Source organism: Lissotriton vulgaris, chromosome 10 (assembly GCF_964263255.1).
Source record: "Lissotriton vulgaris chromosome 10, aLisVul1.2, whole genome shotgun sequence".
NCBI classification, from domain to species: domain Eukaryota; kingdom Metazoa; phylum Chordata; class Amphibia; order Caudata; family Salamandridae; genus Lissotriton; species Lissotriton vulgaris.
This window is the reverse complement of record NC_141698.1, coordinates 9,543,464-9,557,374: the sequence shown is the minus strand read 5'-3', so window position 1 is coordinate 9,557,374 and position 13,911 is coordinate 9,543,464. Positions and strand designations below refer to the sequence as shown.

Genomic DNA, 13,911 nt, shown 5'->3' with positions numbered 1-13,911 from the left:
CCACGGCAAGTCCAAAGGTTTCCTCCTAACCTATTACTGGATGAGGATTCTGAAGAAGAGGCTTATAGCGATTTTGTCCAGGCTTATAGCCTTCTGACTTCTAAGTAAAAATTCAGGACATCAGTTCTGAGGAAGGGGAAATGGAACAACAACAATATGTTCCACAGGATTATTATGAACAACAGGAAATGCCAAGCATGCAGGTTCCTTTGCAGAAACCTTCACGTCAATCTCGGCAGGAGATGGTGGCGATGCCATCCACTCTCATCTCTGATCTACAACTAATGTTGCAGGACTATCGGAGGCGATTTCCTACTCCTCAAGAGGTTCAACAGGTGCGCCTCAGTTATCACAGCCTGTGGCAGGACACTCTTTGCCTTCAAGAGGGCGAGACACAGAGCCCGTAGAACATCCACAAGAGGTGGTGCCCATTCAGGACGATACAGATGATGATAATGCCTTATCGGATGTAGATCAGCAAGTGGACCCTGACCAAGACCAGAATGTAGACTGGAATCAGGATGACCCTCGAGATCCAGACGTCACAGGACCTGATAACGCAATCTCTCCTCCAGCAGATATCGGAGGCGTTCAGAACTTGATGGAACAAGCTTCCAAGAGATTTGGTCTTCCGGTTACCACAGTTCAGTCCGATTGTTTTTTGTACGATTTCAAAGAACAATTCCGGAAATCCGTACGTTCAATCCCCATCATTAAACATGTTTGGTCTGAAGGCCTAAAAGCTATGCAGAATCCGGCCACGGTCCTCCCGGTGCTCCCCAGACTGGAGAAAAAATATAAGGCGCCAGATGGCAGCCCGGCATGTCTACTAGGTCAACCAAAACCGGACTCGGTCATTTCCCAGGCCGCACAGAGTAAATCTAAAAACCCATCCACTCCGCTAACGACGCCACTGGATAAAGAGGGCAGGCGTTTGGACAATGTTGGAAAAAGATTCTCCGCAATGGCCAGCCTCCTCGTTAGGGCGGCTAATGCTTTGGCGATTCTGGGGAGATACGATCGCCAGATGTGGTGTGACCTCTCCCCGTTCGTGGAAGAACTTAAGGATGCATCTAAGGACGAGGTCAAAAAGATCTTACTGGAAGGAGAGCGAGCCTCTTCTAAGGTAATAGACTGCGCTATGGATATAGCAACTACGGCATTCCGAGCACTAGCCGGCTCGGCAGTTCTGAGACGCCAGGGTTGGTTGAGAGCCAGGTGGTTCAGACAGGAGGTACAAAATAAAATTCTAGATCTGCCATACGATGGAGAGATGTTATTTGGCAAACACGTGGATGACGCCCTACAGGGCATAAAGAAAGATACGGATACGGCCAAGTCCTTAGGAACTTTACAATACCGCAAAGTGCCCTTCAAAGGAGCAAGAGGAAGAGGATTCTCCTCCTATAGAAGCGGCAATCAGCACCGCTACTCTTCCAGCTCACAACCTGGCCAAACATACAAACCCCAGTATTCTCAGAGGGGTTCTTTCTCTCGCCAGCCGCCGAGAGGACGACAAGGGCAGCAGAGGAGAGATAATACCAAGAGACAATAGCGGCCAGGTGGCTCTTTCTTCTGTTCCTGTGCCCTCATTAACACCAGTGGGGGGCAGGATTGCCCATTGCCTCAACAACTGGATGGTCATAACAGACCAGTGGGTCCTAAACATCATCAAGAAAGGACACACGTTGGAGTTCCAAGATCTTCCTCCAACGAGAGCTCCAGACGCCTTTACACCCAAACATCTGAAACTCCTTCATCTCGAGGCCCACCAACTCTTAACAAAGGGGGCAATAGAACCTGTACCTCTCTCCCAAAAGGGGAAAGGGTTCTATTCCAGGTTCTTCCTGGTTCGGAAGAAGGACAAGTGGCATCTGATCTTAGATCTTCGGCAGCTCAACACTTATCTCATCAAGTTGTCCTTCAGGATGATCACTCTTCAGGACATCCTCCGCCTTCTCAATCCAGGGGACTACATGGCTACCCTAGATATGGAAGATGCTTACTTCCATGTACCCATTCATCCAGCTCACAGGCAATATCTTCGATTTACAGTAGGCAAGAGCCATTTTCAATTCAAAGTACTGCCTTTTGGTCTCCGGTCCGCTCATCTTTACAAAGGTACTGGCTCCGGTGGCAGCCTTTCTCAGAAAGCAGTCTTTCGAAGCCTTCCCCTATCTGGACGATTGGCTGCTAAAGGGTCCTTCGTTCCAAGAGGCATCCAGGGCAGTCACGCGCTGCAGACAGCTGTTCGAGCAACTGGGCCTTCGGCTCAACAGAGAGAAATCGATTTTGCGGCCCTCCAAAACCGCGAAGTTTTTGGGTGCGATCCTAGACACGGAGTGCTGCCGGGCTTTTCCTTCGAAGAGCGCCAAACCAAGCTAATTCTTTCAGCTCGCCTTCTACAAACACAGAAGTTTCTGTCAGTTCGCAAATACAAATCGCTTCTCGGATCGATATCATCCTGCATGCCATTGGTACCACACTGCAGGCTGCGAATGCGTCCACTGCAGGAACAGTTGGACAAACAATGGCGTCAGGTGACAGGCTCCTTCGACAACAGGATTGTCATCTCACCGGAAATGCGGAAAGCAAGCAGCTGGTGGTTGCTAAAAGACAATCTTTCAATAGGTTTACCATTCCAACTTCCACCATCTCCCATGGTATTGACAACAGATGCTTCCATGGAGGGATGGGGAGCGGTCCTCCAAGAACTAAAGGTCCGTGGTCATTGGAGCCCAGTCCAAGTCCAGTTCCACATCAATCTACTGGAACTTATGGCCATTCGTCTAGCCTTACAGGCTTTCCTTCAAAGGATCCGCAACCGTTCAGTGCTGGTTCGTACAGACAACACCACAGCCATGCACTACATAAACAAGCAAGGCGGAACGAGATCTTGCACCCTTTCGAAGGAAGCACAGAGGCTTTGAAGTTGGGTGATCCAACACAACATCACCCTTTCAGCGGAACATCTGGCGGGAACTCTCAATGCCACAGCAGACGCTTTGAGTCGCCAAAAGACTATCAGCCACGAATGGGAACTGGATCAGACCATTCTAGAGGAACTGTTTGCACGTTGGGGAGCCCCAACCATCGATCTGTTTGCAACTCCCCAAAACGCCAAATGCCAGTCCTACGCAAGCAGGGTTCACCATCGGGAATCCTTGGGGAAATTGCTTTTGATTGCCTGGTACGGCGCATTTGTTTACGCCTTTCCTCCTAATCCGCTGATCCCGAGACTGATCCGCAAGCTCAAGGCGGAACCGTGCAGAATGATTCTGATCGCACCCGCATGGCCCAGGCACTTTTGGTACACAGAACTTCTTCTCCTCTCCCAAGATCAACCAATTCTCCTGCGCCCTGTTCCGTCACTGTTGACAATGGCTCACGGACAGGTTCTGCATCCAGACCTGAAGTCACTAAGATTGACAGCGTGGATCCGGAGTTCAGAGAGTTCCAGGGTTTTAATCTTTCAGGAGAATGTAAAGACATTTTGGCCCAGGCCCGAGCGCCTAGTACGAACAAAACCTATCGGGCTAAGTGGAAGAGATTCTGCCTTTGGTGTCGGAGAGAAGGTCTACATCCATATACCTCTGCACCGCACCAACTCTTGCCTTACATCCTTTCTCTTGCAAAATTTGGATTGGCTCCTTCTTCTGTAAAGGTACATCTAGCGGCCATTTCTAGATTTAGACGATCATCATCAGGTCCTTCCCTTTGGTCTGCAAGGATCATTAAACAATTTCTGAAGGGTTTATTCAGGGTTTTTCCACCAGTCCGGCCTCCACCACCAGCCTGGCATCTTAATTTGGTCCTGTCACATCTAATGAAGGCCCCATTTGTACCTAATCATAGGGCCGACCTGAAGTTTCTCTCATGGAAACTGGCTCTTCTCTTGGCCCTGACATAGGCTAGAAGAGTTAGTGAACTCCAGGCTTTCACAATTGAGGAACCTTTTCTACAATTCAAAAATGATGTTCTCATCCTAAGGACAAATCCTAAATTTATTCTGAAGGTACTCTCAGAATTTCATCTGAATGAGCCGGTGGTCTTAAAATCCTTCTTCCCGCGGCCCTCCACGCCAGCTGAAAGGGCTTTGCACTCTTTGGACATTCACAGATGTCTCTAGTTCTACTTGGAGCGAACAAGACTATTCAGAAAATCTTCCCAGCTTTTTGTTTCATTCAGTGCTCCTCGGAAGGGGTGTCCAGTTTCTAAACCCGATTCCGAAAAGGGGGTGGTGATGAACAGAGTGTCTGAATTGAGCAGACCACTCTTACCCAGTCCAAAGATCAGGGCTTGATCCATCACCGTAATTATCTCACTGCCCCATCCCAGCTCAGAACCTGGCTATATGCAAATCAGTCTGTCCCTGGCCCAGTGCATCATGGGAACAGGGCAGACTAAACTACCAAGCCAATTCTTCACCAGAAAGGAGACAAGCTACCGGGGACCGGTTTCTGGCATTTCAGCCGTCTTCGGCCCGGCTTGCTTGAATCCTGATGGAGTAGTTTGGTTTGCCCTGTTCCCATCATGCACTGGGACAGGAACAGACTAATTTGCATATAGCCAGGTTCTGAGCTGGGATGGTGCAGTGAGCTAAAAAACGGTGTTGGATCTAGCCCTGATCTCTTGACTGGGTGAGAGTATTCTGCTTAATTCAGAGACTCTGTCCATCACCACCCCTTGTTGTTAAACAGTTTCTAAACCCTGTATTTCCCGCTGGATATCCATTGCAATACACTTTTGCCATCAAGCAGCGGGGAAACCACTTCAGCGAGCAGTTCGTGCTCATTCTACGAGATTAATGGCTTCATCGGTGGCTCTATTCTCAGGTGTCCCGATCAAGGACATATGTAGAGCGGCGACATGGAGCAGTGTCCACACCTTCACTCGCCACTACTGCTTGGATTCTTCTGTGAAAGAGGATGCGGCAGTGGGCCAGGCGGTTTTGAGGAACCTTTTCCAATAAGTCGGTGAGCTTTCCTCACTATCCCGCCTTCCTGTTTGCATATTTTGTATTGCTTGTTATTATTTTGCTTTGTGATGCAAATGTGTATCTGGTTTTCTTATCAGAATTATGTATGACATTTTCAGGTGCACATATTACAAAATATGCTTTTCTCTTTACTGCTAGCTATTCTGATACAAAGCATGGGAATCTATGAACGTTCCAATACTGGGGCAAGAAAACAAGTTACTTACCTGTAACTTTGGTTCCCCAGTATTGGTAACTTTCATAGATTCCCATGCGCCCACCCTCCTCCCCTGGGAAAGCTCAGCCTTATTGTCCTATGATGTTGCTGTTCACAACGGCTACGAAAATCTGAGGCTCTGAGACTCTCTCAGGAAGGTTCGATGGGGTGAGGCTGCTCTGATTGGCTACTGCAAGAATTTGGTCTCTTTTACAAAAAGAGGTGGATAAGCTACAAAATGAGATGAGGCCTAGGCCTATTTTTTCACTTTGTACTTACTACTAAGGTATTTTCTATTTACCGAGGCTCCCCTTCCGACGACGGGGAATGATGCAAAGCTTGGGAATCTATGAAGTTACCAATACTGGGGAACCAAAGTTACAGGTAAGCAACTTGTTTTCTTCTCTACGGAGAGTTAGTGAACTACAAGCACGAACCATTCAAGAACCTTTCTTGCAAATGCATCAGAATGGTCGTTTTCCGTACTAATCCAAAATTCCTACTCAGTCATTTCTCCCTTCCACCTCAATCAATCTGTGGAACTGCCAGTTTTCTTCTCGCAGCCACAAACAGTAGCAGAAAGAGCTCTTCATACCCTAGATGTCAAAAGAGCATTGCTATACTACATTGAGAGTACACAACCTTTTCGTAAGTCCAAACAATTTTTTGTGCCTTTCTCACCACCACACAAGGGTAATCCCATATCTAAATTTGGGATAGCTAGATGGATTGTCAAATGTATACAAATTTGCTACCACAAAGCTAAACGAACGTTCTCTGTTCCTCCTAAAGCCCATCCTACAAGAAAGATAAGGGCTTCAATGGCATTTTTAGGTAACATTCCCTTAGATGGCATCTGCAGAGCAGCTACATGGTCTACACCGCACACATTCACAAAACACTATTGTGTAGATGTGCAAAACAAGCAACAAGCTAATGTGGGCCAGGCTGTTCTCAAAACATTATTTCAAACTACTGCAGCAGATAGGGGTGGTCGCCGATAACGGTGGGTACTGCTATACAATCTACAGCTCACAAGCCTCTAACTGAAAATGCTACTTACCAGTATGCATCTGTTCGTGGCATGTAGAGCTGCAGAGTTGCACACGACCACCCGCCTCCCCGGCTACCCTTGTCTGCTCCAGTATTATCTTAATAAGATACAGTTTACACGGACATCCTTCCTTTTCTTGCAAAGCTCCATCACTTCCCTAATGGCGAAAAACAATCTGAGGATGGAGCTGATGTCCATGCGCAATATGGTCCAGAGAAAGAGTCACCTATCTCGTGACTTCCAAAGAACTTTTCAGGACAAAAGCAAACTGTAAACATTTGGGCCCAACACTAGGTGGCGATCTATGCACAGTGTGCAGCTCTGCAGCTCTGCATGCCAAGAACAGATGCATACTGGTAATTAGCATTTTCCTTATTTATTATTTCATGAAATTGCATGTGAATGTTATGTATATATTTCTACCCACCTTTCGCTATTTGAGCTAATACTATAAGATGTACAAATACAGTAACAGTTTGCATTTCTGATTAAAGCATGTGAATCTATGAAGGATCCAATACTGGAGAAGAAAATCAGTTACTTGCCTGTAACTGCTGTTTTCCAGTATTGGTATCTTTCATAGATTCACATGTACCCCATCCTCCTACCTGAAGATGCTCCCCTTCTAGCTCTGCATTATTTATTCCCACTTCTGCTTGAAAATCGGAGGGACTCCGCCTCTATTGGGAGTGCTTTGGAAGGTGCTGTCGTCTGTTTCGTCCTTTTGTAAAAAGGACATAGGTAGGCTATTAAACTGACTTTTTCATTGCCTTTATAGCATCTGATAGTGATAAATACTGCTTTATTATGGTACTGTGGGAATCCCACTCCGACGACGGGGAAAGATTCAAGCATGTGAATCTAAGAAAGATACCAATACTGGAGAGCTGCAGTTACAGGTAAGTTACTTATTTTTATATCTATTTTAAGGCAAGGAATTCGCTGCTAGAAGCCTCGGTCAGATGAACTAGTGACTTACATTTAGTCATGCCTTATCGGGTAGAGACTCTATCTAGGTGCCAGTTCCTTACTGATCCTTCAATGCAAACTTTGTCATGTACAGTTGAAAAGATCCTTCACACTAGTCAAATAACTGTTTTATTGGCACAAAGGACTTTTAGGGCCCATCTAATCTGCCTGTTCTTTACAAGTAAGTACTGCAAGGCCCCTTTGGTTTAACCTTTTACTGCCCGCTGGGTATTCCAAACTCTGCATGGTATTTAAGTTTATCACTGAAATCTAAAAATGCGCTTTCCATCATTATTATTCCCATGAAACTCAGTCAATTCAGTTGTTCCCCTTGATAGGAAGTCAACCTGAACGGAAACTGAACACCCTTTCATTTACAGACACTCGAGCACTCCCTAGAGCGAGTCCGAGAATATAACGTGAATTGACACAGACCCTTAAAATGGGATCTCTGATGCCTGCTCGAAAATGAAGGACTGAATAAGTGATGCAGACTACCTCATGTCCATTGATCCTCCAGGGAGGCCAAGGATTGAAAGGGTGTGCCCCCTTAAACGATCCTATCAGGGCCAGGAACTGAATGGCTGTTTGAGGTGATCCATCTAGAGAGATCTGGGCTAGCCTTGATGTATATTTACTTATGCTCCTTTTGCCCCTGGCTGTTCCAAAGCAGGGTTTATGCAGCCAGTGCAGAGGTGTCCACTGCCTTTCCTTGTCTCGTTTAACGAGGCAAGCACTACATTTCTCATGCTTTTAATCCTATCTGATTTATTGTCAAAATACTAATCAAAACAGGGAGCGACCCCCTCATTTTAAATATTTTGTGCAAGAGTTGTGTGCCTCTAGCCTACTGGATACTGGGAGTTATACGAATGTATGTGTTAGGTGAGAACCTTTTGGTTGTCCCAAGAGAATTCTGAATTTCAATTGATTTATTGTCAACCCTGAGTCCTTGTAGTTACTGTCATGGCAATGGGATGGCACATTACGTACAAAGACACTAGTGGTCTGAGGTTGGAAAATCTTGCCTTGAGTGCTCATCGTTGTGAGGCATGTTCAGGGTGCTGCTGCTACTTCCTGTAACCAGCCCTTTATTCTTGGCAGGTAGAGGATGACTTTGTGCTGGAAACTGAGAAAGAGAAGTTTGAAGAGGAGCTGAGACTGATCGTGGCCCAAGCACGGGAGATTCTGCAGAGCCTTCCTGTGGAGGAGCGTCCTGCGTCTGCGGCAGAGTCTGCAAAGTCTGAGACTAGCAGTCAAGTAAGGGCTGCTTTTGTATTGCATATGGGTCTTCTGAGCAACATATGAACTGTTCTTTTCACTCAACTATTCATTTTTAATTCAGGCAGGGTCGTCTGAGCACATCCAGATAAATCCTGCATCCTCTCAGACTGGCAGTAAGTATATCGTATATCAAGTGTGGCTTCGGATGGAGGTAGCGTACCAATTTCTGTGTTGACTAATATTGACATGGGTGTGCTGCTGCTGCTGAAACGTGTAGAACCTGCGTGTTCCGTGCCTGTGGGGGTGCTGCCACTGACCAATAGGGAGCATTTTCATCACCCTTGTACCCTTGCTTAACCACCCCTGGCAAAGGGGTATCCTATCTGGGGTTATGTTTTCTTCCTCTGCCCGTCTTGAAATTTTGATGGACCGGGCAGTAGCAGCACTCATGATACAGTGGGAAGTAATAGTGTTTGTCTGCTACGATAATCTTGTTCATTTTGTATCTCGAAAAACCAAAAGAATCTAAAGAAGACAACAAATTATCTTTCATATTTTACTTTTTTCATCATTTTTTAAACCCCTGAGTCTGCAGGCAAATTAACAAATTATAACCATTATGATTGGTCATCCCAGAAGATGAAGAAAAAGGGCAAATAGTAGCAGCAAAAGAACAAAAATACATTTGTTATGGATGTTGCCATAGCAGAACTCTTTTTAAGCAAAACCAGTAAAAGGGATCGGACTGGTATATGTCCAGGGAATTAGTGCCATACAGAAATGCCTTACCATAGGTATAAGAGTTACAAGCTTTTCTTTTGTGAGGATGTTTGCGTAGATATGTTGATGTCATCCAATGGCACATGCTTAATTTCACTGATTAATCCTGTGTAGGCTCCCTCCACGCCGCCATCACAAGCTGAATGGTGGCATTTGCTGATGTGGGAGCCCCTCCTCACATCAATGATTCCTTCTCGCAGAGTTGAAGTGGTACCCCCGCAGGTTTTCAGTGCTGTGGAAGTGAATTGTCTTGCACCGCTTTGCTGTACATACGGGTTCCTCCACAGCAGCATTGTGCAGCAGCAGGCTTCCCCATGAGGACATATGAAGATTTTCTGGTAGGCTGGTGTCTGTGAAAAGTTGATTTGTCTGGTTCAGTCTTCAAAAACATTTTTATTTATGGCTGCAAACTTGATCCTGAACTGCCAACTTTCTACAGGCACAGCCTCTCCGTCAGCCTCAAGGGTTTTCTATATGAAACTCTTCGTCAGGAGTGGTGCCTCTGCTAATTTCTGCACATGTTAGGGCTAGGGTCCATATTTTAAGATTGCTTCGAAATTTGAAGCACTCAGAATGCAGAATATATTGAGGCATTAAAAGTGAAGTAAGCGGTGGTTGGCCTCGCCCCATGATCTGATCTTCAGTCTTCATTTCTGTATTTGTGAATGACTTTACGTTTCAGCATTACCTTCCATGACATGTAGTTTGAATGCCTCCATAAAACATTTTCTACATGTTTGTTTTCATCTTTTCTTACCGCTCCTTTTCCCAGGCGAGGCTATGCCTCAGTCTTCACCAGTTGGTCGCTGGAGGTTTTTTATCAACCAAACCATGAAGAACCGGGATGCACAGTCTCCCTCTTCTGTTTCACGGCAAGCCCTGGGAGCTGTGGACAAGCAGACCCTGGCAGACCAGCCCAGCAAAGGTGAGCGTGCATCCGTTGGAATCTGCATAGAATCTGCAGTGTCTTACTATGTACAAAATCTATGCCTTGGATTAGTTGTCTGATATTGGATAATATTATTGAGATTTTGTCAAAAAAGAGAGATTCCCTTTGGGCACATTAACAAAAACAAAATGACATAACATACAACAATACTTCAAGCACACTCAGAGCAATACAATAGTTAACCAAATTCTGAAACGACAAATAAATTCAATATGCACAGTTTTATTTTATAATTAAAATTGAATTAAAAAACAGATTAAAAAGTATATCAATCAAGGGAAAACAGACAATATATGGAAACAAATTATACTCTAAAGTTCATCAAATGAGTTCCTAAAGCTAAAACGAGGGAGATACTCAAAAGGTATATTCAGTGCCAGTCAGAATACTCCTTGATTTACTATAAGATGGATTCTCTTCCACAATTCTCAACGCGTTTCGACGGACCAATTATCATACAGCTGTCTTCCTCAGGAAAAATATTAGCTGTCTTCCCCAGATAACTTTAAATGAGGCGTGCTAAATAAGTAGGGGATAGGTATCTCCCTTCTCTCTGATAGGACGTACTTCCAGCAGCTCGCAGTCTTTTTATAGATCGTATTGCCAATAAAAAATGCAGATTGTCCTGCTTGCACGCGGTAGAATTGTTCCGATTCTTAAAATTCGAAACAGTAGCACCAATTAAAATTCTAACAGGCGTGCTAAGACTTAAAGAGGGTGCCTTGGTCTTCTCAGTCTTTACAATTGCTGCCTCTTCAAGGCTAGAAGAATACGATTCCCGCATGCAGCCTCCGTGGTGTTCGATATGTTTTTTATCGAACACCACGGAGGCTGCACGCGGGAATCCCCTACTTATTTATTCTGATTGGCGCTGAATATACCTTTTGAGTATCTCCCTCGTTTTAGCTTTAGGAACTCATTTGATGAACTTTAGAGTATAATTTGTTTCCATATATTGTCTGTTTTCCCTTGATTGATATACTTTTTAATCTGTTTTTTAATTCAATTTTAATTATAAAATAAAACTGTGCATATTGAATTTATTTGTCGTTTCAGAATTTGGTTAACTATTGTATTGCTCTGAGTGTGCTTGAAGTATTGTTGTATGTTATGTCATTTTGTTTTTGTTAATGTGCCCAAAGGGAATCTCTCTTTTTTGACAGTCAATAGTTGGTACCCCATCCCTTTGGTAGAGGGTCCCTCTCTCTTTTATTAGAGAGTAATATTATTGAGAGCCTGCCCAATTGTCATGACTGCTATATTAATGATTCCCATTTGATCCAGAATATATAAATTGATCTTTCTTGAACATATTGAAATTTGTCATGGGTACGTGCCCACACATTCAATATCTTTCCCCTCTCAGGTAGTGGATTTGTTTTAAATTCTTATGCTTAAATTAGTCCCAATTTCCTGTTGGTTAAGTTGGTACATATTGATACTGCATTGTTAAATAAATGCATTTATGCAGAGTAAACAATTTTGAATAGGCTATTCACCTTATTATGGTAGCACAAGCATCCGATAATGAGGTGCACGGTCTGAAAACTCCACCTCTCAGCAAGGTGATCCTCTCCTCCGATATTCATCAATCAATCAGGGAATCTTTAAAGCGTGCTACTCACCCGTGAGGGTCTCAAGACGCTGGGAATTGGGGGAAGCAGCTCCGGTCAATAGAAGATCCAGGTCTTAAGGGTCTTCCTGAAGATGTAACGGGCGGGCCGCATCTGATGTAGAGTGGGAGCTTGTTCCAGGTTTTGGCTGCGATGTAGAAGGTTATGCCCCCTGTTCTTGCTCTGTGGATGCGCAGGAGTGTGGCGAAGTCAGCCGATTGGAGGTTCCGCTTGGGTACTTGGAAGGAGATTCTTTCGTTGACATATTAGGGTCTGGTGTTGTGGAGGCATTTGTAGGTGTGGGTGAGTATCTTGAAAGTTATGCTCTTCTCAACGGGAAGCCAGTGGAGGTTGCGCAGGTGTTTGGTGATGTGTTCGTGTCGAGAGATGCAGAGGACGAGTCTGGCTGAGGTGTTCTGTATAGTCTGGAGTTTGCGGAGCAGAGACTTGAGGATCCCGGTGTAGATGGCGTTTCTGTAGTCCTGTCTGCTTGTTATGAGTGTGTGGATGACGATCTTCCCTGATTCGGGGCGGATCCATTTGAAGGTCTTTCGGGGGATGCAGAGGGTGTTGAAGCAGGTGGAGGCAACAGCGTTGGCCTGTCGGGTCACGGAGACCGAGGAGTCGTGTACGATGCCAAGGTTTCGGGCGTGGTCCGTGGCGGTAAGTGTGCTGCCGAGGGCAGTGTGCCACCAGATGTTGTCCCATGCAGAGGGGGAGGTTCCGAGGACCTCTTTCTTCTCCGTTGAGCTTCAGGCAGCTGCTGCTCATCCAGGATGTGACGTCCTTCATACCTTCCTGGAAGTTGAGTCTGGTGGTGATGGGGTCTTTGGTGAGGGAGAGGAATAGCTGGGTGTCGTCTGTGTAGGATACTATGCTGAGCCATGCTGTCTGATGATGGCGGCGAGGAGGGCCACGTAGATGTTGAAGAGCGTGTGGCTGAGTGATGATCCTTGTGGTCCATTCATATCAGTAATGTTATTAGTATCCACTAGAAATTACTGAAGGATACTTCTAACCACAGATACCTCACCTCAACAATATTCCTCAGGAGCCAGCATGGAACAGAATGTTTTGTACAATACTCCTGCATGCGGCGCAGCTCCATGCAGCCTCCTGCTACCACCAGTCGCGTCGCTTTTAAATACCACTCATCCAAACTGACATCAATTCCTTTCTTTCCAAGCCTTCTGATATGGATTCAAAGCTCTGCTTCCAATTTCGTCGGTCTTCTGGGATTGTAAACTAAATCCATTGTGCTAGGGAACTATATGCTCCCATAAGACTTCAACCAGACTGAGACTGTTGGAAAGAGAGTGCTGTGACAGACCTGCAAGAGGTCATCTCTGGTGCTTCAGCTCAGGCACAACTCAGTGGTGCAGCCAAGGGCACACTCCTGCACCCAAAGGAGTGATCCAGGACCGGTAAGCGAAGGTGTACATCACCAACACAAGGAATAGTTGCGTGACTCGCCTAATTCTTGATCCACGTCGAAAGTGCAAACCTGCTGCCATTCCCGATACTGTGCACGCGAGAGATCCACTTCTCAGTAATTCCACTATTAAGTCAGTCGAAATCCAAACATAAATGCAAGAAAGTGAAGTAGAACTCTACCCCATCCTTCCACTCTTGGATCTAACGGGAAGGTGGAAGGACATTGGGAATCCAGTAGGTCTCCCTCTTGATCTCCAATTGCAGATCAGATTCTCCAGGTGGTGATTTCCCTAGGCCATCCGCAGCGCAGAAAATATTGAAACCTTTAAGAAGGCTATGTTCTGTAGTAGGGGATCTCTGTGTATAGTCATAATCTGTGAATAGTCCCGCCCATGTGCGTGGACCCCGGAGCAATCCAAATAGTCTCTTAAGTTGTCCTCTTCTGCAGTCCTGCACAGACACTTAAGATAAAATCAAAGACAAATAATGCAGCCTGACATTAACAAGGCTACATTGGCCAGCACTTCATCCTGAAGTGAAAAAGGATAGCCAAATAATAAAGAAATTTACACATTTTACAGAGTTTCACACATAGAGAAACTCCCCTTCATAAAAATCCTTTGTCATGATAGCCTTTAAGGAACCCTCCAGAGACCCTCGGTATCCCATGATGCACAGCCAAAGGCAAGTTAC

General features: G+C 45.4%; 1 protein-coding gene across 3 annotated transcripts in view; it reads left to right on the top strand.

The window, feature by feature from the left end:
* WNK3 (WNK lysine deficient protein kinase 3) overlaps window positions 1-13,911 on the top strand; it is a 794,746-nt gene that overhangs the window by 557,321 nt on the left and 223,514 nt on the right. For all 3 annotated transcript variants that reach the window (XM_086940176.1, XM_086940174.1, XM_086940175.1), the window contains exons 14-16: window positions 8,323-8,478; window positions 8,564-8,615; window positions 9,995-10,147. In XM_086940176.1, coding sequence (XP_086796302.1) covers window positions 8,323-8,478; window positions 8,564-8,615; window positions 9,995-10,147 — 361 coding nt within the window. The remainder of the gene's footprint in view (window positions 1-8,322; window positions 8,479-8,563; window positions 8,616-9,994; window positions 10,148-13,911) is intronic.